The following is a 25,223-nucleotide window of genomic DNA, read 5'->3' on the forward strand; positions in this document are numbered from 1 at the left end:
GCACCTTTCATTATAACATTTGACTTTGTCTTCTCTAGCTGGCCTTTGAAATTTTCTATTCAGCTCTTTTACCTCCTCATTTCTTCTTTTAGCTTTAGTATCTCCACACTGGAAAGCAAGCTTCAGAGTCTCTTCTGACATCCATTTTGGTCTTTTTCTCCTTTTCTGTCTTCTTAATAACCTTTTACTTTCTTCCTGTATGGTGTTCTTGATGTCATCCCCCAACTCTTCTGGTCCTTGGTCTTTAGTATCTAGTGCATCAAATTTCTACAGACGGTCTCTAAATTCAGGTGGGATATATTCAAGGTTATATTTTGGCCCTTATGGACTTGTTTTCATTTTCCTCAGCTTCAGCCTGGATTTGCATATGAGTAATTGATGGTCTGTTCCACAGTCTGCCCCTGAGCTTGTTTTGGCTGATAATATGGAGCTTTTCCACCATCTCTTTCCACAGATGTAGTCAATTTGATTTCTGTGTGTTCCATCTGCTAAGGTCCATATATATAGTCATCATTTATGTTGTTTAAAAAAGTATTTGTACCAGAGAGGGATAGGGGCTTTGTGCTGATGACCAGGGGCAGGCTTGCAGGGTATACCATTTGGTTGGTTGATGATGCATGGAGGGGATTGTAACCATGGTAATGAAATGATAAACGATAGGATGAATGTAAAGCTAATGTTCTCCCATGTAAACTATCACAATAAAATATATATATTAAAAAAAAGTATTTGCAATGAAGAAGTCATTGGTCTTAGAAAATTCTATCATGCGATCGCCAGCATCGTTGTTATCACTAAGGTCATATTTTCCAACTATGAATCCTTCTTTGTTTCCACCCTCTGAATTTCAACCGCCAGTAATTATCAATCCATGTAGATTATATGTTTGATCAGTTCTTCAATTTCAAAATCACTGGCTTCAGAGGTTGGTGTGCACATTTGAAGAACAATGGTATTATAACTGGTCTCTCTTATAGGTGTATGGACACTACCCTATCACAGACAGCATTGTACTTCAAGACAGATCTTGAAATGTTCTTTTTGATAATGAATGTGACGTCATTCCTCTTTCATTTGTCATCCCAGCACAGTAAACCATGTGGCCATCAGATTCAAAATGGCCAATATCAGTCCATTTCAGCTCACTAATGCCTTAGGATATCAATGTTTATACAATCCATTTAATTTTTGACCATTTTCAATTTTCCTATATTCATACTTCATATGTTACATGTTCGAATTATTAATGGATGTCTACAGCTGTTTCTCTTCATTCTGAGTTGTGCCCCATCAGCAAATGAAGGTCCCAAAGGTTTTACTCCATTCACGTCACCACGATCAACTCTACTCTGAGGAGGCAGCTCTTCCCCAGTCATATTTTGAGTGCCTTCCAACCTGAGGGGCTCATCTTCCAGCACTGAATCTGACAATATTCTGATGCTCTTTGTCATGTTTCAGTATTCAATATTCTTGTGCTGACAGTGTTTCACTGCTATTTATAAGGTTTTCAGTGATTAAATATTCAGAAGTAGTTCGTCTCTCCTTCTTCCTTGTCTGTCTTTGGAAGCTCAGCTAAAACATGTCTACCGTGGGTGACCCTGCTGGTATTAAAATACTGGTGGTACAGCTTCGAGAATCACAGCAACACAAAACCCACCACAGTACAGCAAAGTGACAGACAACTGTAAGTTTGCATGTCTGCTAATGTGTATATGTTTTTAAGCATGGATTGGAGCGTGTGCATATTGGGTGTCTACGTGTGTGAGGGTGAGTGCGTTAATATCTATATGAGTGTGTATTTGTATACGTGTGAATAATTTGTACAAGAAAGAAAAAGTGTATATCTATGAGTATGTTGTTTGTAATGTGCTTGTAGACATGTATGTGTGTGTCATTTGATGGGCATGTGAGTGTGTTTATCTGTCTGACTTTGATCTGCCAATGTATGACTCTGCGTGTCAGTGTGTGACTCTGTGTGCCAAGGTGTGACTCTGTGTGCCGATGAGTGACTCTACGTGCTTATGGATGACTGCGTGCCGATGTGTGACTCTGCATGCCAATGTGTGACTCTGCGTGCCGATGTGTGACTCTGTGTGTGCCGATGTGTGACTCTGCGTGCCAATGTGTGATTCTGCGTGCTGATGTGTGACTCTGTGTGTGCCGATGTGTGACTCTGTGTGTGCCGATGTGTGACTCTGTGTGTGCTGATGTGTGACTCTATGTGCTGATGGATGACTGTGTGCCAATGTGTGACTACGTGTGTGCCGATGTGTGACTCCGTGTGTGCCGATGTGTGACCCTGTGTGTGCCGATGTGTGACTCTGTGTGCCGATGTGTGACTCTATGTGCTGATGGATGACTGCATGCCGATGTGTGACTCTGCGTGCCGATGTGTGACTCTGCATGCCGATGTGTGACTATGTGTGCCGATGCGTGACTCTGTGCTGATGGATGACTGCGTGCCAATATGTGACTCTGCATGCTGCTGTGTGACTCTGCGTGCCGATGTGTGACTCTGTGTGTGCCACTGTGTGACTCTGTGTGTGCCGATGTGTGACTCTGTGTGTGCCGATGTGTGACTCTGTGTGCCGATGTGTGACTCTACGTGCTGATGGATGACTGCGTGCCGATGTGTGACTCTGCGTGCAAATGTGTGACTCTGCGTGCCGATGTGTGACTCTGTGTGTGCCGATGTGTGACTCTGAGTGCCGATGTGTGACTCTGCGTGCCGATGTGTGACTCTGTGTATGCCGATGTGTGACTCCGTGTGTGCCTATGTGTGACTCTGTGTGTGCTGATGTGTGACTCTATGTGCTGATGGATGAGTGCGTGCCAATGTGTGACTCCGTGTGTGCCGATTTGTGACTTCGTGTGTGCCGATGTGTGACTCTGTGTGCCAATGTGTGACTCTATGTGCTGATGGATGACTGCGTGCCAATGTGTGACTCTGTGTGTGCCGATGTGTGACTCCGTGTGTGCCGATGTGTGACTCTGCATGCCGATGTGTGACTCTGTGTGTGCCGATGTGTGACTCTGTGTGTGCCGATGTGTGACTCTGTGTGTGCCGATGTGTGACTGCGTGCCGATGTGTGACTCTGCGTGCCGATGTGTGACTCTGCGTGCCGATGTGTGACTGTGTGTGCCAATGTGTGACTCTGTGTGTGCCAATGTGTGACTCTGTGTGTGCTGATGTGTGACTCTATGTGCTGATGGATGACTGTGTGCCAATGTATGACTCTGCATGCCGATGTGTGACTCTGCGTGCCGATGTGTGACTGCGTGTGCCGATGTGTGCACATGTGAATTTGTGCATGAGTGTCTGAGTGTGTACATGAGTATATGTAAGTGGGATGGTATTACTAAATAAATATGCCTCTGTGTGTGAGTGTATGTGTGTAGGTGTGACTGTGTGCAGTAAGTGACAGTGAGTTGTGTGAATGTGTGTGCCTGTGAGTGGAAGTGTGCCTGTGGGTGTGTGAGCATGTATGTATGTGTGTAAGTGTGCCTATGTGTGTGTATGCATTCATGAGCTTGTGTATGTATATGTTTAAGTGTTTCTGAATACGTGTCACATGTGTACATGTTCCTGAGAGTGTGTGCCGGTGTATGCAGGTGTTCCTGAGTGTGTGTGTATGTATTTGTGAGTGTGTATATGCATTTAAGTGTTTCTGAGTGTGTGTGAGGGTGTATGCATGTATGTACATGTCCCTGTGAGTGTGTGTGAGAGAGAGAGTTTGTGTGAGTGGAGCCAAGCTTGTAGGAAGACACCATTTCTCAGGTTGAGCAGTGCCCCCTGCCAGCCCACTTTACTCCCAGCCCAGTCTTCTCCCATGGACCTCCCTCCATCCAGCCCCCTTTCACCTCAACTAGGCTGGCTAGAGAATGCCTCCTACATGATGATGGTGGTGTGCAAGAGGTGGGGTGCTCGTCCCCGCGCCGCTGTGGGGCCCAGCCTGGGTGGACTACACTTCGGTCCCAGGTGACAGCTCCCTGCTGGTCCCCACCAGCCCTGCCCTCTCCTCTCTGGTAACCCTTTGGCCCTGCACCACCGTTTTCTCCATAGAAACATAGAGATGTGTCAGGGCACACAGCATCACTGTGGCTCAGGCCATGGTCCACCTGCCCTTCCCACTGTCCACCTCCTGCCCGCCCGATGGCCCCACCTGAGCTTCTCCAGCGTCCAGTAGTGGGTGGCCCCATTCTTTTGGTCCTGCACCTCCACGGCCACAATGGTGCGGGGGAAGGGGCGTGTCTCCCTGTCTTTGGCAGCCTCGGGGGGCAGCAGGTCCGGAGGCAGCGGAGAGTAGAGTGTGTCCGTGAGGAGGACAAATTGGAACTGGACCTGGTGTAGGTGGGAGGGGCTGAGTGTCAGCCCTGGGAGAGGGACAGGTCCCCAAGGAGTGCCTGTCCCACCTCCTGGGGGTCAGCCCTGAGACCCTGCTGCTTGCCTCAGCCTTCAGCCAATCATAGAGCCAGAGGAGTGCCTGCCCCCCACCCACCCACTGCCAGCCCTTCTAAGGACCCAGGTGAGGTGGGGGCATGCCCCTCCGCTGGGCTGCCCGGTGCCCCGTCACACACAGTGCAAGGTCCCAGGGGTGCACCTCAGGCCCCACCTTCTTCTTGAGCTCCACGCTGATGGCATTGGCCTCCTTCAGGAAAATGGCGTTCCCCCACAGCTGGTCACGCAGGGATGTGAACTGGTACCACTTCCACTTCCGGAAGGCCCACAGCGCCAACTCAGACTCCCGTTCTGTCCACTGAACTGTGAAGGCAGTCCATAGTCACCATGGGAAATTCCACCAAGCACCCAGCCAAAGAGCCCAGTGTCAGGGAGGCCAAGCAGACTTGATGGAGCTGGTCACTGTTCGGAGCTGCCCTGAGCCAACTCCGTGCCCCTGAAGCCAGCCCAACCAGCAGGGTTGTGCATCATATATGCACTTATGTGCATGAGTATGCACACATGAGTGTGCATCCCATCTCTATGTGTGTGTATGTATGTGCACATGTGAGTGTGCAAACCATATGCACGTATTCATTTGCTTTTGTGTTCACATGCCCTTCACAGCCAACATGAACAAATATGTGTGCATGTGAATGTGTGTACAGCATGTTGTGAAGGTGTATTGCAGAGTATTAATTGTGTGCATGTGGGTGGATCTGTGTGTTGTGTATGTGGCCACATGTTTTGTGTTGTACATGTGCAAATGTATGTGTACACTGGGTGCGTATGAACATGTGTGTATAATATGCACTTGTGCATGCATGCAGATATGTAGAGTGTGCGTGTGTACACATTGTGTGGAAATGCAGAGGCATGCATACAGATGTATGTGTACACGGCTGTGGGTGCAATGGAAGTATACATGAGTGTGCACTCTACATGTGAGTATACCTTCCTGCTGGTGTATGTGCATATGCCTGGGTGCAGCATACACATGAACACACATGCACTCTACATGTGTGGGTGGAGTCTCCTGTTGCCACATGTCTGTGTTTGCAGCATACATGTACATGAGTGTGCACTCTACATGTGTGGGAGCACTGTCCAGCTGGTGCATTTGTACATGTCTGGGTGCAGTATAAATGTGCACACACATTTAGTATATATGTGTGGGTGCACCCTGCTGCTGGTGTATGTGTGTGTGTGTGTGCAGTGTACATGTGCACGCTACATGTGTGGGAGCACCCTCCTGCTGCTGCATGTGTACACATCTGGGTGCAGTATAAATGTGCACACACATTTAGTATAGATGTGTGGGTGCATCCTGATGCTGGTGTATGTGCATGTGTGTGCACTCTACATGTATGGGAGCACCCTCCTTCTGGTGCACGTGTACATGTTAGAGTGCAGTGTACAGGTGTATACACTTGTATTAATGTGTGTGAATGCATCTCTCGGCTGGTGTATATGTACGTGCCTGCATGGTGTGTACATACATGTGCACACATATGCACTCTACATGTATGAGTGTAATCTCCTGTTGGTGAATTGTACATATCTGGGTGTCATGTACATGCAAACACATATGCACTGTACATGTGTTGGTGTGCTCTCCTGCTGGTGCATGTGTGCGTGTCTGTGTTTGTAGTGTACATGTACACGAATGTGCACACTACATGTTTGGCTGGGCTCGCCTGCTGGAACATGTGCACACGTGCGTGCAGGTGTATGCATACACATGCTTGCCTGTACAGTGTACGTGTGGGTGAGTTTTACACTACGTGTGTGACTGAACTCTCCTGCTGGAACATGACCCGGAGCCCTTCCTAGGCACAAAGTGATGCCACTGACTTCCAGAAGGCCCAGAGCTGCCTCTTCCCCAAGACCCCGCCCACTCTGGCCTCTCACCTTCATCCTCCGGCTCCTCCTCCTCCTCGTTCACCTCTGGGTAGTACCTGGAGTCCATCTGTTTCTGCAGGGCCTCCAGTTTACTCTCATAGTCCTGAGAGGGACGAGGCCACAGGACTGGCTCAGCCCTTCACAGCCCTCCTGACCACATCCCACACCCTGGGGACAACTGGGAGGCTGGGCACCCAGCTTCTCCAGAGTCCCTAACTGCCCCAAGAGCCTGGGTGGAGCTCCCTGAGGGTCCCTCACCAATCTCTGCTGCTCCAGCAGGTAATTGGCCTCCTCCCGCTCACGGCGGTACTGGTCCTCCAGCTCTTGCAGCCTGGGGGGGTGGGGCACCAGCAGGTAAGGAGATGTGGGGGTGCCAGGGCACTGGGGTGCAGGTGGGAGCTGGCCTTGCTCCGGCCTCACCTCAACTCTGTCCCCCACCTCTAGCCCACCCCCTAACTTCTGCCCCTGCTTCCCTCACCTCAGCCTCTGCCCCCCTCCCCTCTTCCCTCCCCGCTTCATCTCAGCACCCCCCCACCCTCTCAGCCCTGCCCAACTTCCTCCCCTCTGCCCCGCCCCCTCCCCTCTCTCTGGACCACCCCCACCTCTGCTCCATCTCCTGCTTCATGTCGATCCCCTGCTTCTCCAGCAGTTCTCTCTGGGCGAAGGCCCAGTCCACCGGCTCAGCGGGTGTCTCGGAGCAGGGTGTGCGTTCCCGCTCCTGGCGCGCCTGCTCCGGGTGAGTGAAGCGGAACACGTGGCTCTTTCCCATGATGATGCGGTTTCCTGGGGGGACACCAGGTGGCGTGGGGGTGAGAGCAGGAAGCCAAGAAAAGAGGCACCCCCTCAAACAGCCTACAGTCTCTCCCACCCCAGGCTCCACGGTGCCCTCCCCAGCCAGGCCACGCCCAAACCCCGGACCTGGACCTGCCTCCTCACCTGAGCCTTGTGCCTGAAGTCCTCTCCCCCAATCCACTAGCCCTCAATGTTCAAAGTCAGCTCAGGCACCAGGAAGAAACCCCAAATCGAGGCTCCCTTCAGCCCAGGCTCTGCAGAACCCCTGGGCACCAGGACCACCCCAAATGTCCACACCCTGGAATAGCACTGACTGACCACCCCTACTCGTGGCCAGCCCAGCCCCCATCCATGAGTTGGTTGTGCAGGGACCCCACCTCTCCATAATTTTCCTCAGGCCCAAAGGCAGGACCCCCGAAGCTTGGGGTCTCTACAGACGTGGAAAACCAAGCTCTTCAGAGGGGGTAGGTCAGTGTCCCCTCTCAGCCCTTCCCCCGGCTGGGCTCGGGGAGGGTCCTCACCCCACCTCCACCATCAGGAGGCTTGCCTGTGCATTTCTACTTTTCCAAAGAAGGGACTTGAATACATTTGTGATCCTATAACTCTGGGGGTCCGCTCTGCCCAGAACCAATCCTGGAGGCCAGGTGCTGTGCAGAAGCTGCCCCTACCTCTCCCTCGCAGGCCCCCAGCAGCCCTGGAGAACAGCACAAGCGGCCGCTGAATGGGGGTTGGCTTGGCCCCTCACACCCCTGTGCCCCACAGTGGGTGTCCTACCTGACCGCAGGACACTGGGCTCTGTGACCTTCTTGCCATTGACGTAGGTGTCAGCACCTTCACAGGGCTCCAGGGTCACCACTGCTGTGGGGTAGACGGGGACACTTGAACACCCACTGCCCATAGATGCCTCCGAACAGCTAGGAGCTTGGAAATTGGCCACACCGGAGGGAGGGCTAGGAGGGTTGGGCAGTGGGGTACCTTCGCTGCCCCCCCGGGAGTCACTCCGGAAAATGCAATGTTCCTCCTTAATGAAGTGTCCACTCAGCACAATGTCCTGCCGCCTCTCGGCATCCTCCCGGCCCACTCGGGAGTCACTCCGGAAAATGCAATGTTCCTCCTTAATGAAGTGTCCACTCAGCACAATGTCCTGCCGCCTCTCGGCATCCTCCCGGCCCACTCTGCAAGGGAACAGGGGTCACTTGAGCCCGGACTCGGCACAGCCACAGCGGGGTCTTCTGGGGAGCACTTGGGAGTCAGGGGCATGGTGCCTGTATCCAGAGTGACCACACACGCACATGTGCATGGGTAGGAGTTGGCTGTCCCCCAGGCCCTGATGGCCACAGGAGGCAAGCACAGATGGGCAGGATCAGGGGCCCTGGACAGCCCCCTCAGACCTGGTGATTCCATCCTTGATGTAGTAGAGGAGACACTCGGACATCAATGGGTCCTCGTTCAGGTTGACCAGATGCGGCGTCTGGAGGGAGGAGGGTCACCTTGTCCTGGGGAAGGTGCTGCAGCCCAGCACCACTCCCACCTCTTCCCAGAGATGGACCACCGCCCCACCCTGGCCATGATGCCCTGGCCCTGAGATCGAAACTCAGCTGCCCCTCAGGTGGGCACCGTGGACCAGTTCCATCTGGTGGGGCCGCTGCTTGGAGGAGTGTGCACCTTGTGTGGTGTGGCCCCCAGTGTTCCAGGATCAACTGGGGGAAGGGCTCAGTACCACCATTCCTTCCAGCCTTCGGCAGTGCCTGCTGGACACGTGGAGCCCATGCTGGGGGACAGCAGTGTATGTGGGGGAGTTAAAAGTCCTTTAACCATCTGGGGACAGGGCAGACGGGTCAGATGGAGATCAGAAAAGTCCCTTTGATGTAGTGTGCCTGAACACTGGAAACAGCTAAGCAGCATCTGTGTGTGCCAACTGCAACGGCAGGGCACAGCCCACACACCAGGCTCCATGGCCTGTGTCCCTGAGGCACGCTCACACATGAGACATGCCGCATCCCTGCCAGGTCCAGTGAACCCTGAGGCTCCTAGTTTGCCTCCTGACTGGAAGGGACAACCCTGAGGGATTTATCCTCCAGTGGCAGGGAGGCTGGCAGGGGGTCTCCAACACCAGGGTCTCACTGTCAAGGCCTTTAAGAGCATAGACACCCTTTCCTACAAACAGAGCCACCCATGGACAAGGCTCTGGGAGAAGAAGATGGACCTAGGACCCTGTGACCATCACTGGGGCCAGACAGATGATCACTATCTCTAAGGAGGCTCCTAGGCAGCCTGAGCTTATCTGCTATATGTGTGTGCATCTATATATGTATGTGTGTGTGCAGGTATACATGACTGTAGCGCACATATAAGTATATGTACATGGCTGTGAGGCTGCACATGTGTGTGCACGTGTGCATGAATGTGTGTGCATGTGTAAGTGTACATGACTGTGTCTGTGCATGCACACATGACTTGTGTGATTTGCATATGTGTGCACATTTGTGTGCATGGCTGCACGTGAGTATGCATGTGGTGCATGTGTGCACAACTGCATGGGTGTATGCTTGCATGTGTATGTGACTGAGTGCACATGTACATGGATGTGTGAATGCACATGCATGTATATGTGTGTGTATGTGTGTGTGGTGGTGTGCACGTATGTTGTGTGGTTGTGCACATGATGGTGTGTTTGTGTGCAAGTGTGTACAGGATTGTGCACATGTCGGTATGTGCATGTATGTGTATTCATACACGTGTCTGTGTGTGCCTGTATGTGGCTGTGTGCATGACACATGTATGTGTATTCATGTGCGCATGTATGTATTCTTGAGGGATCTGTGCTCTGAGAATCCCCAGGAAGCCTCCTCCTCAGCTGGACCTGCTGAATTGGGGAAACTGCAGAAACCCTGCTACCTTAGAGGCAGACACCCAGTTGGAAAACCCCACTTCTAGTGCAGGAGTCAGGCCTGGGTGAATGAAGAGGAGTCCCTCCCAGAACTGGCATTACCCCAACTCCACATTCAGTGCCTGGATCTGCAGCTTTGGGCTCCTGACCTTGAGGGGCCAAGTACATGCCTCAGGCAGTAGCCACATGTAAGCCTGGTGGGGGTGGGGGACTCCCTTGAAGAGGAGGTTTGGCTGTGGACAGAACCACATCACTCCTTGTCTATTCTGCTCCCAGGACCCCTGTGCTTCCCAGGAAGCTGAAACCCAGCAGTGTTTCATGGGCTACCCATAGTGTCTCATGGGGTACCCACAGTATCTCATGGGGTTACCCACAGTGTCTCATGGGGTACCCACAGAGCCAGTATTTCATGGATGTGTTTTATGGATACCCACAGTATTTCATGGGGTACCCACAGTGTTTCATGGGGTACCCACAGAGCCAGTAGGTGCTCCAGGGGAGCTGGGAATCACCAAAGGACCTACCTTCTTTGGAGAGAACACACCCAGGGTGCCACCGTCCTCCCTCATGGCCACACCCATTTCGGCCAGCAGCGCTTCCCTGGGGACAGAAGCGGGGTCAGCATAACCCCCAGGCTTCGCTGCCTGTTCTGCATGGGCGAGGGGCCCTGAGGCTGCGTTCATGAGAGCAGTGTATGCATTACCCCACACACACACGTTGAACCCTGTGCAGGTCTGCACCCTGCCCACTGGAATTCAGTGGTGGCACGGTGGGGGTGGGGGTGAGTTGGTCCCGAATCTGGGATGTGGAGTCCCAGGAGGCAGGAAGCCAGAACCGAAACTAAGTGCCTCACTGTGAGCTCACAAGCTGCCCCCATCTGTTTCTGTGATCCCCACCCCTCCCCCAGTTTTTGTGGTCCCCTATATCTCCCTCTCCAGTTTCTGTGGTCCCCTGGGTCTCCCTATCTAGTTTCTGTGGTCCCCTGGCTCTGCCCTGCCTCTGGCCCCGGTTTCTGTGGTCCCTATATCTCCCTGTCCCGTTTCTGTGGTCCCCTGGCTCCCCCCACCCCACCCCCGGTTCCTGTGGTCCCCTGGGTCTCCCTGTCCAGTTTCTGTGGTCCCCTGGATCCCCCTGTCCCGTTTCTGTGTCCCTTGGTTCCCCCCACCCCACCCCTGGTTTCTGTGGTTCCCTGGCTCACCCCACCCCACCCCCGGTTCTTGTGGTCCCCTGGGTCTCCCTGTCCAGTTTCTGTGGTCCCCTGGCTCCCCTACCCCACCCTCGGTTTCTGTGGTCCCTATATCTCCCTGTCCAGTTTCTGTGGTCCCCTGGTTCTCCCTGTCCCGTTTCTGTGGTCCCCTGGATCGCCCACATGCACACACTAGGTTCCATGATCCACTGGCTCTCCTTCATCTCAGTTGCCATGGCCTCGCTGCTTCTCCCCTCTTCCCATTTCCATGAGCTAGCTGCCAAACCGTCAGTTTCTGTGATCCCCTGCCTGCCCCCAGTTGTAATGAGCCCCTGGCTCCCCACCCCCATTTCCATAAGCTGGCTAGCTGCCGCCCTCATTTCCCGTGACCTCCGGCTGTCCACCCCACCTCTCCATCCGGATGGCTTCCGTACGCCGCAGCTTCTCCTCCCAGGTCTCATTCAACTCAGCAATGATCTTCTCCGTCTCCTGGGACCAGACAGCAGGGAGGGACAGGGTCAGCGGAGAGAGGGACAGACAGGACCACTGTGGGGCTCAGGGTCTTCAGACATCCCCATGGGGAAGGGGAGAGTAGAAAAGGACCCTGAGACAAGACGTGGCTCCTTGGACTCACTGTCCCTCCACCGCTGAGCACTCTGGGGAGCATGCCCATTCAGGACACTCCCCTCCCGCCACACACCAAGTGGGCCCCCCACAATCCATGTCCAAGGCCACAAACTCCTCCAGCCCTCTACCACCTGGGGTCCGACCCTCCATCTCCCCCTCCTGGTCCACCCAGCCTGCTGCCAGTGCGCATGGATGGGAAGCAGGGAGAGCGGCTGTGGGCCCCAGGGCTCAGGTGGCCGTACAAATGCGCCGTATCACACAAAACGCTCCAGAAGGAGGTCTCTGCTTTCAACACTGGGACACTTGGTGTGTTGCTGGACAGATGGGCATTGGGGAGAGAGGGCAGGGTGCGAGACAGGGACTCTCCCGCTCTGGCAGGAACAACAGCCCCAAGGCTTGGGTCCCTTCCTCTCCACTGCGCACACTCAGGTCTGGCCTTGCGGATGTCCCACCTTCAGGGGGCGCTTCTTGCCAGTTGGCCTGTCTGGCCACTGGTCCAACATGTGCAGGCCCTGGCCCTGGCCTCCCGGAGGGACCAAGTTGACTGGAGCTGTGGGTACCCGGTCCCAGCCCTGTGTCCTGTCTGTTCCCCCCACCAGGCCTTCTGTTGGCCACTCCACCCTGGTCCTTGGTGGGAGGGGATCGTGTAGCCAGCCTCACCTTCAGCCTCTCAATGGCCTCCTCGCTGCCAGGGGCGAACAGGATGCGTTCATGCAGGCTGGACACCGAGGCGGCACGGCTGGACAGAGCTGAGAGCGAGGACGAGGGGCTCATGCCTACCAGGGCGTTGGTCACTGTGGAGACAGGGACAGGGATGTGAACAGGCTGGCCCGCTGCCTCCAGGGTTACTGTTCCGGAGGTCAGCCCATCTGCGCAGGGTAGCAGACTGACAGACAGATAGAAGAGACACTAGAGAAGCTCGGGTCAACAGGGGCAGAGGCAAAGCCAGCGCAGCATGGGGCAGCCAAGCCCCTGTCAGCGGACAGCACATGCCACCCCCGATGTCTGTCCTGCCTTCTCCCGTCTGCTTTCAGGGCCCCCACCCGGCTGACAAGGCACCCGGACCTGCCCTGACCCTGCCCTTTCCTGGCCCCCGCCCTGTGCTGTGACCTCATGGTACAGGGCATCACTGGCCCACATCCCTCACACTTGCACCCATCAGCATCTGGGTGCAGAAGGTGGAACAGGGAGGTGAGCCAAGGACCACTGCGAAGCCCCTTCTCTCCACCCGTGAGATTGTACTGGGAGCTCTGAGAGCCCCCAATACATGACTTGATGCCTCCAAAGTCAAAAGGGGCTGTGACCCCTAGTGGGCTGGGGTGCCAGGCCCTTCCTGGCAGAAGCAGACACACAGCAGAGCAGCAGCAAGCATGGGGCAGCAAGGGCAGGGAAACTGAGGCTGCCTGCTCCCCCAGAGGTGGGAGCCCAACCCTCTCATAGGCCCTGGGGCCTGGCCGAAGCCAACAGGAGGCTGAGGGTCTGTCAGAGCCAAGGTGAGTGCTTCTAGGGAGGGGCCTTGGGGCACAGAGGGGTGGGCTGGAGAAATTTAGGGGGTCGAGAGGGGCCAGGCTGCCTGGTGTCCACAGGGGTCTGAGGCACCGACATTCCAGGGTCCTGGTGTGTCGGGTAAGCAACCAGACCAGAAGGTCAGTTGGAACGGAAAGGTCGGCAGTTCCTACTCACCAGCCGATCTGCAGAACCCTACACAGGGTAACTATGCATCACAATGGACTCAACCACACTTAACAACAGGCCTCTGGAGCACAGGTGGTCAGAGGGCCTGGCCTTGGCCGGCCACTTGTGGTTTGAGAAGGGTATGCTCCACCCGAAAGGGGCTCCAGGCCTCATGTAAAATCAGGCGACCAGGGGTGGGCGGCCCTACCCACAGGGAGGCCCTAACTGCAGAGCGGGCCTCAGACCTCCCCCTCCCAGGCCAGCCCCTGCCCAGTGTGCTGCCCTGGGCCCAAGGGGGCTGGAGCAAGCAGAGCATGGGCAGCAGAGGGGTGGGGAATACACACATTTAGGTCCTCCGGGCACAGTGTTGGCTAAGGCGGGAGAGGCGCAGGGAAGGAGAGACAGAAACAGAAGAGCAGGTTTGTCTTAGGGATCCTGCAGCCAGGAGCAGGGCTGGTAGCCTCAGCACAGGGACCTCCCCCCCACCTACCCCCACCCCACCCCACAGCCCAGAGCCTTCTCCTGATGGAGCAGCTTCCAGGTAAACACTTCTGGCCAGCTGGGGCCAGCACCAAACCCAAATCAGGAAGTTCCCTTTGGGCCAAGGGTCATGAGCCCACACCCTGGCCTCCCACCCAGAGGTGGTGTGCCCCAAGAGCACAGCGTGCAGACAGTGAGTCTGAGGGCCGCTGGCCTGGGCCGGGTCAGACAGCCATTCACAGTCCAGGATGTGGCCCAAACCCTGCCAAGTACAGCAGGGCCCACAGCTCGGAGCCCGCTGCCCAGCCTGGACCAGGTGGCGCCCACTGTGGCGATGTCTCGCAGACCTTGGCCATAAGCGGTCTCAAAGCTCCTTGTATCTGAGGTCTGCAGCCTGCCCTGCCCAGATGGGTCCTCACCATCTGTGATGTCGCCGAGACCCTGGGCGTACAGCAGGTCCCGCAGCCGGGTCACCTCATCCTTCAGCTCGCGAATCAGCTTGTTGTTGGGGTCCTCATTGATGACGGCATTGCAGCGGATCTGCTTGGCCCGGTCAGCGTACCTGGACACCAAAGGCAGGTGTGGGCTATGGCTGGGACAGGCCTGGCACACCCAGCTGTGTGGGCACCTCCGTAGCTTTGGTACAGCCTGGCGTGAAATGAGCAGCCACCCCACCTGTGAGGCAGTGGGGGCGGCCACTGGGCCACTGACCAGGGGAGACGTACAGGTTGGGCCAACAGCCCCCACTCAGGGAAGCTGAGACCTGGGGACAGGGTGGTGTGGTCTCCTGATGTTAAAGGGTTCAGTAGGAAGCCTGTGGTCCCGTGGAGGAGGGAGCAAGTCCAACCACAAGGGGGCAGGAGTGAGAGGAAAACTGGTTCGTGTACCTATGTTGTACCTGTATCACGCATAAGCTAACATGCCCAGATGCTCTTTAAACAAGGACATTTAACTAGACGTCTTCCTACTGCTGGTGGGACCCAACCACCCAAGCGTCATCCTGTGGGGCCACGGGGCCAGGTGCCCCACCCCAGGACACCCTCTACCTAATCCAAAAACCTCTATTTCTTCCACTGTCAGCAGGTGTGCATGTGACTTAACCCAGGACAGAGAGTTTGCCAATGTTATGGTACAGGCCCTCTCATGCCCTCGGCGACAAAGCGCAGCCCATAGGGCAGTGGGAACAGAACGGAGAGCCCTGGAGCAGCCACTTGAAGCCACACAGGTGAGACCCCCTAAGGAGCACACCCTTCTTAGTGGGGGTTCCAACCCAGTCACAGAAGTCTCCAGTCCCACCCCAGGCAGGAGAACCCACCTCAGTGTACTTAGCGTCTCATCATAGTTGATGTCTGCAGGACTCAGGGCTGCCACCATCGCTGTCCTCGAGTTACCACCTGGGGGACAGACACCAGAGGTTCTAGGCACCATTGCTCTGTCCTCTCCTAAGATGACCATGAGGTCCCTCCACCACATCTCAGCTGTGTAGCCTGAGACTCAGAGAGGAGTGGAGTCATGGGCTGGCCTGGTAAATGCAGACAACTGGCCTTCCCTGGCCACCCCTCTGCACGGCACCAGGTCCCTCCCCTCCATGATCTTTCTCCTACACAGCATTGTACTTACATCCGGGGCCATTTTACAGCAACCAGGCTGCCCCTGCCCATAAAAAGTAACGTGGCCATTACTCCATGATTAAGACTGTTGGGGTCCATTAATGGGTTCGCACACTTTGTCATTTTGTTTGAAATCTTTTTCACAGTATTTAATGTCAGATTCCTAGCCAAGGGCAGCCTGGAGCCAGCATCGGGAACTTAACACATCTGATAAAATGAAGTGTTCCAATTTAGTCTGTCACTAAATCATCTGCAGGGCCCAGAGGTACTTTCAATAAGGAGATTTACCCTATATAAGACCCATAATGGAGTGACTGGGGTCCTGGTGTGGTGCTGTAGGAGCAGCATTGGACTGCTCACCACAAGGTTGGTGGTTCAAACCCGCCAGCCGCTCCTTGGTAACCCCGTACAGGGTCACTGTGAGTCAGAACTGACCCGATGGCACATGTACAATGGCGTGAATAAGGAGCCCTGGCAGCACAGTGGACGTCCAACTGGGCTGCTAACCGCAAGGTCAGTAGCTGAATCTACCAGTCACTCCACATGAAGAAGACGAAGCTTTCTGCTCTCATGAAGATTTACAGCCTTGGAAACTCCATACGGGGTTGCTATGAGGTGGAACCAACTCGATGGCACGCAGCCACCACCAGCAGCCAATGGAGTGATTATTGGGCAGGGGCCAATCTGACAAGGCCTGCCCACGGACCCACTTAGCCATATCCTCAACACCTTGGCCTGTCTGTGTACCCATGCCTCACCTGCTTGACCTCACGTGCCTGTGTCCGTGGGCCATCCTCTCCAGGGGGAGACTCCCAGCGAGTCTCCACAAGGATGTGAAATGCCATGTGAAGGGCCTAGAGCAGGACACCATGTAGGGCCATGTTTCTGAGTGAACTGACCTCCCAAAATATATCTAGTAGATCCTAACCCCTATGCATGTGGATTGAGTCTTGGTGTGGCGCTGCAGGTTAATGTGCCAGACTTTAAAGTCGGTTTGAACTACAAGGTCAGCGGTTCAAGCTCACCAGTTGCTCCTCAGAAACACTATACAGCGTCACTATGGGTCAGAACCAACTCAAAGCCACTTAACAACAGCATTATTGTTGCTGTTAGGTGCCATCGAGTCGGTACCGAACCATAGCAATCTTATGCACAGTAGAACAAAACACTGCCCGATCCTGGGCCAATCTCACTACTGTTGCCTCACTTGAATCCATCAATACTGCCACTTGGCCAATCCATCTCACTGGGGTTCTTCCTCTTTTTCTCTGACCCTCCACCTTACCAAACATGTCCTTCTCCAGTGATTTGTCCCTCCTGACAATATATCCAAAGTATGAGAGATGAAGTTTAGCCATCTTGGCCTCCAAGGAACACTTTGGCTGCACTTCTTCCAAAATGGATCTATTGGTTCTTTTGGCAGTCCATGGCACTTTCAGTATTCTCCTCCAACACCACAACTCAAAGGAATCAATTCTTCTACAATCTTCCTTATTCACTGTCCAGCTTTTGCATGCATATGAGGTTATTGAAAATACCATGGCTTGGGTCAGGCGCACCTTAGTCCTCAAGCTGACATCTTTGCTCTTCAACACTTTTTTTTTAAAAAAAGTCTTCTGTGGCAGATGTGTCCCATCATTTAAGAGCTCTTAAATCAATTACTTTTGAGATGTCAAAGGAGCCGACTCGGCATAGAAGCCAGCAGAGGTGAGGGAAGACAGCCGCTATGTGGAGACACAAAGAATACTCCAGAAGCTGAGATGAGAGTTTTCCCTCCGAGAAGAGAGCTGGGGACCTGATTTGAACTTCTAGTCTCCTAAACTGTGAGGAACTACATCTCAGTTTTCAAAACCACTCCCGTGTGCTCTTTCTGTTGTAACAGCCCTAAGAAGAGTTCAGGGAGCACCCCTGCCCTCACCCTGGGGTCTCCTTCACGCTCCAGAGGATCGACTTGGTGGGAGGGGGCTCCTTCCCAACTCTTCAGGTGAAGGGAGACACATGCCTGTGACACTTTTGTCCTGGCTCATGGGGTCAGCCTCCTATATGCCCCCTCCTCTCCTAGGAAACAAGCCCAGGCACTTCATACTGGTCAGGAGTGGGGGGTCAGCCTGGCCGGTTCTAGGGTGCAGGACCAGCCAGCTGGAGCTCCACACACCTCAGCCATGCTTCTAAGGAAGGTCAGGGAGCCCACTCTCAGTGGGTTCCCACCTACCAAAATGTATATATAGCCAGGGAGGATCACAAGGTCATTTTGCAGGGAAAGGGATCGGTGGGAAGGGGGAGGGGGGACATATTTCAGGGTCCATCGGCCAGCCCCTCCCCACCTATGTCTCGTTGGCTCAGAACACAGGTGGGAGAAGTGCTTTATCACGTCCCTCAAAACACAGCGAGCCAACAGTTCTTGTGGGCCGTCAGGTTGGTTCCGATTCATAGCAGCCCTATATAAGGTTTCTGAGGAACAGCCGGCAGGTGTGAACCACCAACCTTGTTGGTAGCAGTCCAGTGCTTACCCTACAGTGCCACAACGGCTCTCCACAATCATCTAGTCCGAGACCCACTCTTTCGCTTGGAGAAACTGAGGCCCAGGGGGCAGGGACTTGGTCTGGGTCTCACAGCCATCTGAACCAGGAGTGTTGGCACCAGTAAGTGCGTTTTGTGGAACCCATGGGACTATCGTGGTTCCCGAGCAAGAGATGGTGAGAGGTGTGCTGGTGGGTGGACAACCCATCCCAGTAGGACGAAGAGACAGCTGGTGGCCCCAGCTAGAGCGGGACGCGCGGCCCCTGCCACCCTGTGAAGTCTTACCCAGGTTCTCTCGGAGGAGCCAGGTCAGCACAGAATCTCGGTACGGAATGAAATCGGTCTTCTTCTTTTTCTTGTTCTGATAAGGGAGAAGCATTCAAGGGGTCAACCCTGAGCCCCCGAGAGGAGGAGGAGGGAAGTGCAGCAAGGTCTGCCTGCGCAGCTCCCAAAAGCCGATGGTTTTGGAGGGTCCTCAGGGAGTCTGTGAACAGGGAGGTACCCAGGCACCCACAGCCTCTCCCGGCCTGAACCCCTGATGCCTCCACTGCGGCCCAGAATCCAGGACAAGGTTCCTCCGCCCACTGTCTGTCCAGCACACAATCTGGGCCCAGAAGTGGCGACTCTGTCCCTCCACAAGCGCTTCTCAACTAACTGTGGAGTCCCAGGCCCCCCAGACTCTGCCATGACTCGGCTTACCCTCCGGGATGCACAGAACGTGCTCTTCCTCACAGAGTTCGCCCCACACCTACACCCATGTCCTCATAAACGGTCTCCTCACATCCCCAAGTGTCACACAGACCCTCACAGACTTCCAGCCAATTCCACACATGTCCTCCCACAGTCCCTCAGTGGCCCCCACAGCTTCACACATGTCTTTAAAAGTCCCCCACCAAATTCCTTACCCAGTTCCACACATAGCCTCACACAATCCCCCAAGAGTTCCTCCACAGTGTCACACAGTGCCTCAGTTCCCCACAGTTTTAAACACGTCCTCACGCTGTACCTCACAGAGTTACACCATGGTGTCATACATGTTCTCAAACAGGGCCTAGAAGTGCCCCCACACATGTCCTCACACATGATCTCTCCCAGAGTTCCCCTCAGCTTCACCCAGTGCACCTCACAGATTTCCCAGAGTTCCTCATGGTCTCACATTGTGCCTCCTGGAAGTCTTCATACCCCCCAACCCAAACCCACTACCATCAATGGATTCTGACTCAGTGACCCTGTCTAGAGTGCCCGAAGCTGTGAATCTTTGTTGTTGTCGCTCTTAAGTGCCATCAAGTCGGTTCCGACTCATAGCCACACTGTATAGGGTTTCTGAGGAGCAGCCGGTGAGTTTGAACTGCTGACCTTGTGGTTCGCAGTCCAGTGCCGATCTACAGCACCCCACTAGGGCTTCTTAGAAGGCTCCCTAGTTCCTCTGAATTCCTCACACAGTTCTACACACTTCATCACAACTGTTAACACAGGTCCACACACAGTTCCTCGTGCGGTTCTTCACAATCTGTCAGACAGCCCCACATACGTGCTTCCCTACACAACCCTTCAACAGGTCCTCCCATAGTTCCCTGGGTACTCTCAGTTCTTCAGAACTCCTCACCAAGAGCCTTTCCTCTGACCATTTCCCACACAGCCCCGCAGGATGTTTCCCAGGGCTTCTCACCCAATTCCTCGGGCGGCTCTTCCCCCTCTTCTCTCCTGCATTTCCTCACGGTTCTCCCCCTGTGATCTGGGACAGCTGCCCACAGAGCTCCCCACGGTCCTTCACAGCTCCCTGAGCTCCCTCTCAAAGTTCCTCTGCTGTCCTTCAGCCCTTCATGCAGTTCCCACTGACCCGCACACCATTCCTCACAGTGCCCTCAGTTCTCAGTACCCGACCACGCAGTTGTACACAGTTGTTCTCACTCAGCACTGTTCCTCACACCATTCCACACACAGTTCCTCAAAATTCTTCACACACACACACACACACACACGTCTTCACAAAGTTCCTCTCAGGTCCAGTTTCTCACACAGCTCCCCGCCAGTCCTCAGTGTCTGAGTGTCCACACAACGCTTCACGCGCTTTCTCACTGCTCCACACTTTCCCACATGTCTTCATAGTTGCTGTCAGCCCCTCACATGTTTCCTCTCATGGTCCCCACACACTCCCTCACGTAGGTCGTCCTCCTTCATGACACAGATGCTCGTCCTCCTGTCTGCCTGACTCCTCGCCACCCTTCAGGTCTCTGGTCTGAGAAACTCTTGGGCACTCAGACTAAAACCCATCCCTCTTACAGACTGCCCTCCTCACAGTCCAGCTCCTTCCTTTATGGGTCCATGTCCATCTGTAATTGTATTGGTATTGGCAGGTCTTGTTTGACCTGTGGTCCCATCTCTCTCCCATATGGTCACCACTACAGCCCAGCTCCCAGCACAGCGCCTGGCCTAGCGTTGGGCAGAACGGGTGGCCATCCCAGGGAGAGCTGAGGCCACAGACACGTTTCTTCCAGGCCCCTCTCCTGCAGGCAGTGACCCTGCGCCATGAGACATGACAAGGGCAGCTTACCTTGTTGGGCCCTGAGTCCTGAAAGAGAAAACAGAAAGTGTCTGAGGCGTGAAGGGAGACCAGGGCCCCACGACCAGGACATTGTGGTCCTGACAGGCAGGCTGAGGCCTCAGGTACCCGCAGCTCTCACTCCCTCGGAGCAGGGGGGCCTTCTGGAATGGGCCTTTTCCAGGCCGGAGACCTGGGCCTTCTAATGAGTGGACAGCATTGCCTATCCCTTGAGCCTACCACCCAGAGCCAGGGCTGCCGCAGGGTCAGAGCTGACACCAACAGCATGCTCATCAGGCCAGTAGTGACCCTCAGCAGACCCTTGGGAGGAAGGTGGCAGTGTGGGCCCTCCACATTTGACAGGAAATGGAGGCTCCCGGGTCCACCTCTGGCTTCCTGATCCCTCATCTCTGGCTGTCTCAGGGGCGGCCAGAGGTGTGATGGGTTCCTAACATCCCCCGAGGAGGGCGGAATAGGAGGCATCTTGGTAGCACCCAAAGTCAGCTCACCATTTCGGCCAGAGCTGAGATGACCTTGCCCAGCGTGGTCAGTGACTTGTTGATATTGGCTCCCTCCTGTGGGCAGAGAAGATGGTCAGGGCCAGGCCCTCAGGGGTCTAAGCCACCACCCCAGGGCCACAGGATTCACAGGAAGCCCAGGGCCCAGGATCTCCCTCTGGTCATAGGGATTCGCTTCTTGACACCCAGGGCTGTGGTGGTGTCTCCCTCAGGGGACTGGACAGCCATGTAGCCAGCCCCCCGGATCTCTGGGGCCCCTCTGATTGGGTGGGTAGGGTGGGTCACATGTCCCCCCTACCTTGAGGCGTGTGCCCTTGGCACCAGTGGAGTCAGCCCGCTCGCTGCCCGCCAGGTCCACCAAGCTGATCTTGCTAACCTGCAATGGAGGGTGCTCCAGTGGTTACAAATCGGGCTGCTAACCTCAAGGTCAGCAGTTCGAAACTGTTCCCCAGGAGAAAGATGAAGATTTCTGCTCCCATAAAGATTTATAGCCTCGGAAACCCTGTACAGGGTCGTCATGAGTCGGAACCGACTCCACGGTGCACAACCACCACCACCACCTGTCGCTACCACCTCTGTCTCTGCTGAGATTCGAACCCGGCACCGCTCAGCCCCCTCAGGGCAACTGTACTTGGGCCCTTGGTGCTCAAGGGACAACAGAGCAGGCACATAGCCGGCCAGGACCCCAAGGGTAGGCATGGTGGGTGGGGGTGAGTGGGGGAGGGAATGGCGGCCGTCAGGGGCGGGGTCACCCAACATGAGGGCGGGGTGGCCACAGAACGCCCCGCCTTACAGCTCAGAGCCCCGCCTCCTCTCTTGTGGAGCTGGCCCTTGGCTGCCAGCAGGGAAGGACACCCTCTAGGCCTCTCTACCTCCTCCCCACACATACACTGAGACCCCCAGGACTCCCAGCCTTTGTCTACAACTCCGGTACGGGACCCTCCCCCAGCTGGATGCGGGCTGTGCCCAGATGGCACCAGGGAGGGATAGGGGGAGGAGAAGGAAAGGACGGGCCCACCCCCCAGCCCACCCCACCACCACCCCGTCAATGCCCGAGCCCCTCCACTCCAGGGCCTCGCATTCCGGGCACCCTCCCTCCCGTCTCCCACCTTCTCCGTGGTAATGTCTGTCTCCGCGTCGTGGCGCTTCTGGGTGAAGATGATGTTGAAGACAGCATGGGAGCGGCTGCTAGTCTCGTTCATGTTCGTGGCTGCCACGGTCCTGGAGACAGCGGGACGGAATGTCACCTCCATTCCCCCAGAAAGCGAGGGGGTGACTCATGAGGCCAGCCATCGGACAACAGGGTCCTCGGCAGAGTGGCCTCGTGGACACCCTAACAAGGAGCAGCTGTGGGTGGCAGCGCCCCCTACAGGTGACAGGGTGGCAGGTGAGACAGGTGGGCGTGTCCTCTTTAAAGATGGTCACAGTGGACTGGGGGCAGGGCAGTCTCAGGGTTCCCCTCACACACCTGGCCTTGTTCCCAGAGTCCATGAGGTCCTGAATGTCGTTGTAAGAGGTGACAGCAAGCTTGGAGAGGTCCTCCACATAGGGTCCCAGAAGTGGGTGCTCCCTCACACGCAAGTTGCCCTTGTTCTTGGGGTTCAGGAGATCCCGGACTCGCTCGCAGTAAATCTCCATGTAGCTGACCTACAGCCCAGAGGGCCCGCCATCAACCTCAGACACCCACCCCCAGAGGAGACCCTGAAGATATGTGAGGGGGACTCAGCTCCCAGCCCACCCACCGACACATGGTTCATGTCACATGGGCAGGTGACTCACAGGCTTGGGCCAGACAGCAAGAGGGGGCTTAGCCCAGACAGCAAGAGGGGGCTCACCTCCACAGAGTAGGACATGTTGTCATTGGTTGTGTCATTGATCCGGGAGAAGAGGTCTTCACAGAGCTGTATCGACAACAGGAATGTGAAGAAAAGGCAGAGATCTGTCAGGTCACAGGGCTGGGGGCCACTGGGGGCCCCAGAACCACATCCCCCAGCATGCCCTAGGCAACATGCCCAGGGCCTGGCCCGCTCACCATTACTTCCACTGATAAGGCCTGTGGCAAACCAAGTCCACATTATTCTGCTCTGTCAGGGTCCCCAGGCCTACCTTAGACATGGATCACACCGACATCTCCTCTCCCCAGACCCAGGCCTCATGTGCATGGGGAGGGGGACACCCTGTCCATCTCACTGAGAGGAGCTGGCTTGGTGCGATCCTCCTCCCTGACTAGGCAAAACAGTAGCCAGCTGGGACCACAGACGTATGTGGGTAGGTGGGCACGGTCTGTCCACGGTCCCTTACCTCTCCATCCCAGGACCCAGGCCTTCAGTCCTTGAAGCTAGTCCAGAGCCCACCTTCCCCACTTATCAAAGCAGAGGGGGCTTCAAGTCTTTCCTAGGCTGCCCTGTGAGATGCCAGCTGGGTCTCCCAGCCTCCTTCCTGCTTGTCCCCCTCCCTGTCCCACTTGATCCCTGCTTGTCCCCAGCCTTGTGCTTGCTTGTCCCCCTTCCTGTCCCACCTGATCCCTGCTTGTCCCCCTCCCTGTCCCGCCTAATCCCTGCTTGTCCCCCTCCCTGTCCTGCCTGATCCCTGCTTGTCCCCAGCCTCCTTCCTGCTTTCCCCCCTCCCTATCCCGCCTGATCCCTGCTTGTCCCCAGCCTCGTGCCTGTGGGATGATGCCCTGCTGGTCCTTTTCCTGCTTGCCCATCATGGTGTAGGACTTGCCAGCGCCTGTCTGCCCATAGGCAAAGATGCAGACATTGTAACCCTCGAAGGCGTGTTGGAGCATCTCCTCACCGATGTCCCGGTACACCTGCTTCTGGGAGGCGTAGTTGATATCTTCGGGCTGAGAAGCAGGGAGGGGACTGGTCAGAGGCCAGCAGCGGCTAGAGCTTGGGCCATACACTAAGCACTGCACACTGAGCCCACCCCAGCCCCCAGAGTCACAGCTGGCTCACCGAGGTGTGGGACCAGTAGGAGTAGTCGAAGCTGAAACTCTTGGGTGTCTCCTTGGGCTGCTTGGGATTGACGATGGCTGCAGATGGAGGCCACACGGTTAAAAAGGGTGTGGGGGAGGGGCCCCTAAAGACGGTGCACGTGGACAGATCTAGCCCAGGAACCTGCACCCCACAACAGGAAGGGGGTCTTCAAGGGTCCTCATGGGACAGAACCTGGCCGGGAAAACCTCTTTTTTGTGAAGCCCACTGATGCTGACGCCCCTTGGCGGCCTGCAATCCCCACTGAAATGCCCACTGGACTCAAACCCCTAAGGGAGCCCAGTGTGGTCTCTTCTTGCAGTTCAGCTGGGGTTCACAGCCTCTCTTTACGCCAGGTCCCAGCTGCACTGCACACACAGCTGTAGACGCATCTGGGAGCCACCCCCCCATGTTCAGTCTGAGTGGGGGTGCCACCTGCCACTATTGTGGACCCCACACACCTCGCTCAGTATCCTGCTGGGGAACCTAGGTCCATTCTAGGCTCTGTTCTTGTGACCAGAACCCATGGGTCAGTCGTATATGTCTCCTTCCACACAAATCTCTGTGGTCAGACCAACCCGTGACCAGGATCAGTGTCCATCCCTCAGAACTGCAAGGCACCTGGAAGCCCCCTCCCCAGGCCAGGGCCAGGTCAGGTGCCCCCAGAGTCTGCCCCACACATTTGGAACCACCACTGGTATAGAGACAGCAGGAGGAAGTGACTGACCAATAGGGCAGACAGGGAGCATCACTCCTGGCAACTCCAGGAACAGAGACAGACAACAGGCGGTCTGGTGTCAGCTGCTGCGGGGACCCAGACAAAACCACCAGAATCCCAGCTCGAGGATGCAGCATCATCATGGAAATGACAATCGCTCCCCTTCTGCCTCAGGATCACGCTCACCCAGCCCCTGCACTACAGTCAGGAACCCTTGTCCCCCCTGAGTCTCCAATCCTGCTCTGATGGTGTCCTGCTGCCGGGGGTGTTTGCTGTGCACCCAACAAGGACGGGGGTGCTCCCTACGGTGGTGTCCCCCCAGGGACAGAAACAGGTGTTGTGCAGAACACA

The 25,223-nt window shown here is 55.5% G+C and overlaps 1 protein-coding gene across 2 annotated transcripts in view; it reads right to left on the reverse strand.

Annotated features, from left to right (window-relative positions):
* The window catches only part of KIF1A (kinesin family member 1A), a 64,386-nt gene that overhangs the window by 33,032 nt on the left and 6,131 nt on the right, over positions 1–25,223 (reverse strand). The window contains exons 2-24 of one of the 2 annotated variants that reach the window (XM_006875201.1): positions 24,137–24,213; positions 23,845–24,024; positions 23,015–23,080; positions 22,648–22,826; positions 22,289–22,400; positions 21,478–21,555; positions 21,171–21,236; positions 20,674–20,691; positions 18,405–18,480; positions 15,305–15,383; positions 14,409–14,551; positions 13,854–13,880; positions 12,496–12,629; positions 11,618–11,697; positions 10,547–10,622; positions 8,524–8,603; positions 8,108–8,223; positions 7,907–7,990; positions 6,943–7,123; positions 6,599–6,671; positions 6,350–6,443; positions 4,614–4,762; positions 4,164–4,342 (exon numbers count right to left, since the gene is read on the reverse strand). In XM_006875201.1, the coding sequence (XP_006875263.1) occupies positions 4,164–4,342; positions 4,614–4,762; positions 6,350–6,443; positions 6,599–6,671; positions 6,943–7,123; positions 7,907–7,990; positions 8,108–8,223; positions 8,524–8,603; positions 10,547–10,622; positions 11,618–11,697; positions 12,496–12,629; positions 13,854–13,880; positions 14,409–14,551; positions 15,305–15,383; positions 18,405–18,480; positions 20,674–20,691; positions 21,171–21,236; positions 21,478–21,555; positions 22,289–22,400; positions 22,648–22,826; positions 23,015–23,080; positions 23,845–24,024; positions 24,137–24,213 (2,347 nt within the window). The remainder of the gene's footprint in view (positions 1–4,163; positions 4,343–4,613; positions 4,763–6,349; positions 6,444–6,598; positions 6,672–6,942; positions 7,124–7,906; positions 7,991–8,107; positions 8,224–8,523; positions 8,604–10,546; positions 10,623–11,617; positions 11,698–12,495; positions 12,630–13,853; positions 13,881–14,408; positions 14,552–15,304; positions 15,384–18,404; positions 18,481–20,673; positions 20,692–21,170; positions 21,237–21,477; positions 21,556–22,288; positions 22,401–22,647; positions 22,827–23,014; positions 23,081–23,844; positions 24,025–24,136; positions 24,214–25,223) is intronic. The other variant, XM_006875202.1, reaches the window with a different exon arrangement.

This window comes from Chrysochloris asiatica, unplaced genomic scaffold, assembly GCF_000296735.1.
Source record: "Chrysochloris asiatica unplaced genomic scaffold, ChrAsi1.0 scaffold00314, whole genome shotgun sequence".
Lineage (NCBI taxonomy): Eukaryota > Metazoa > Chordata > Mammalia > Afrosoricida > Chrysochloridae > Chrysochloris > Chrysochloris asiatica.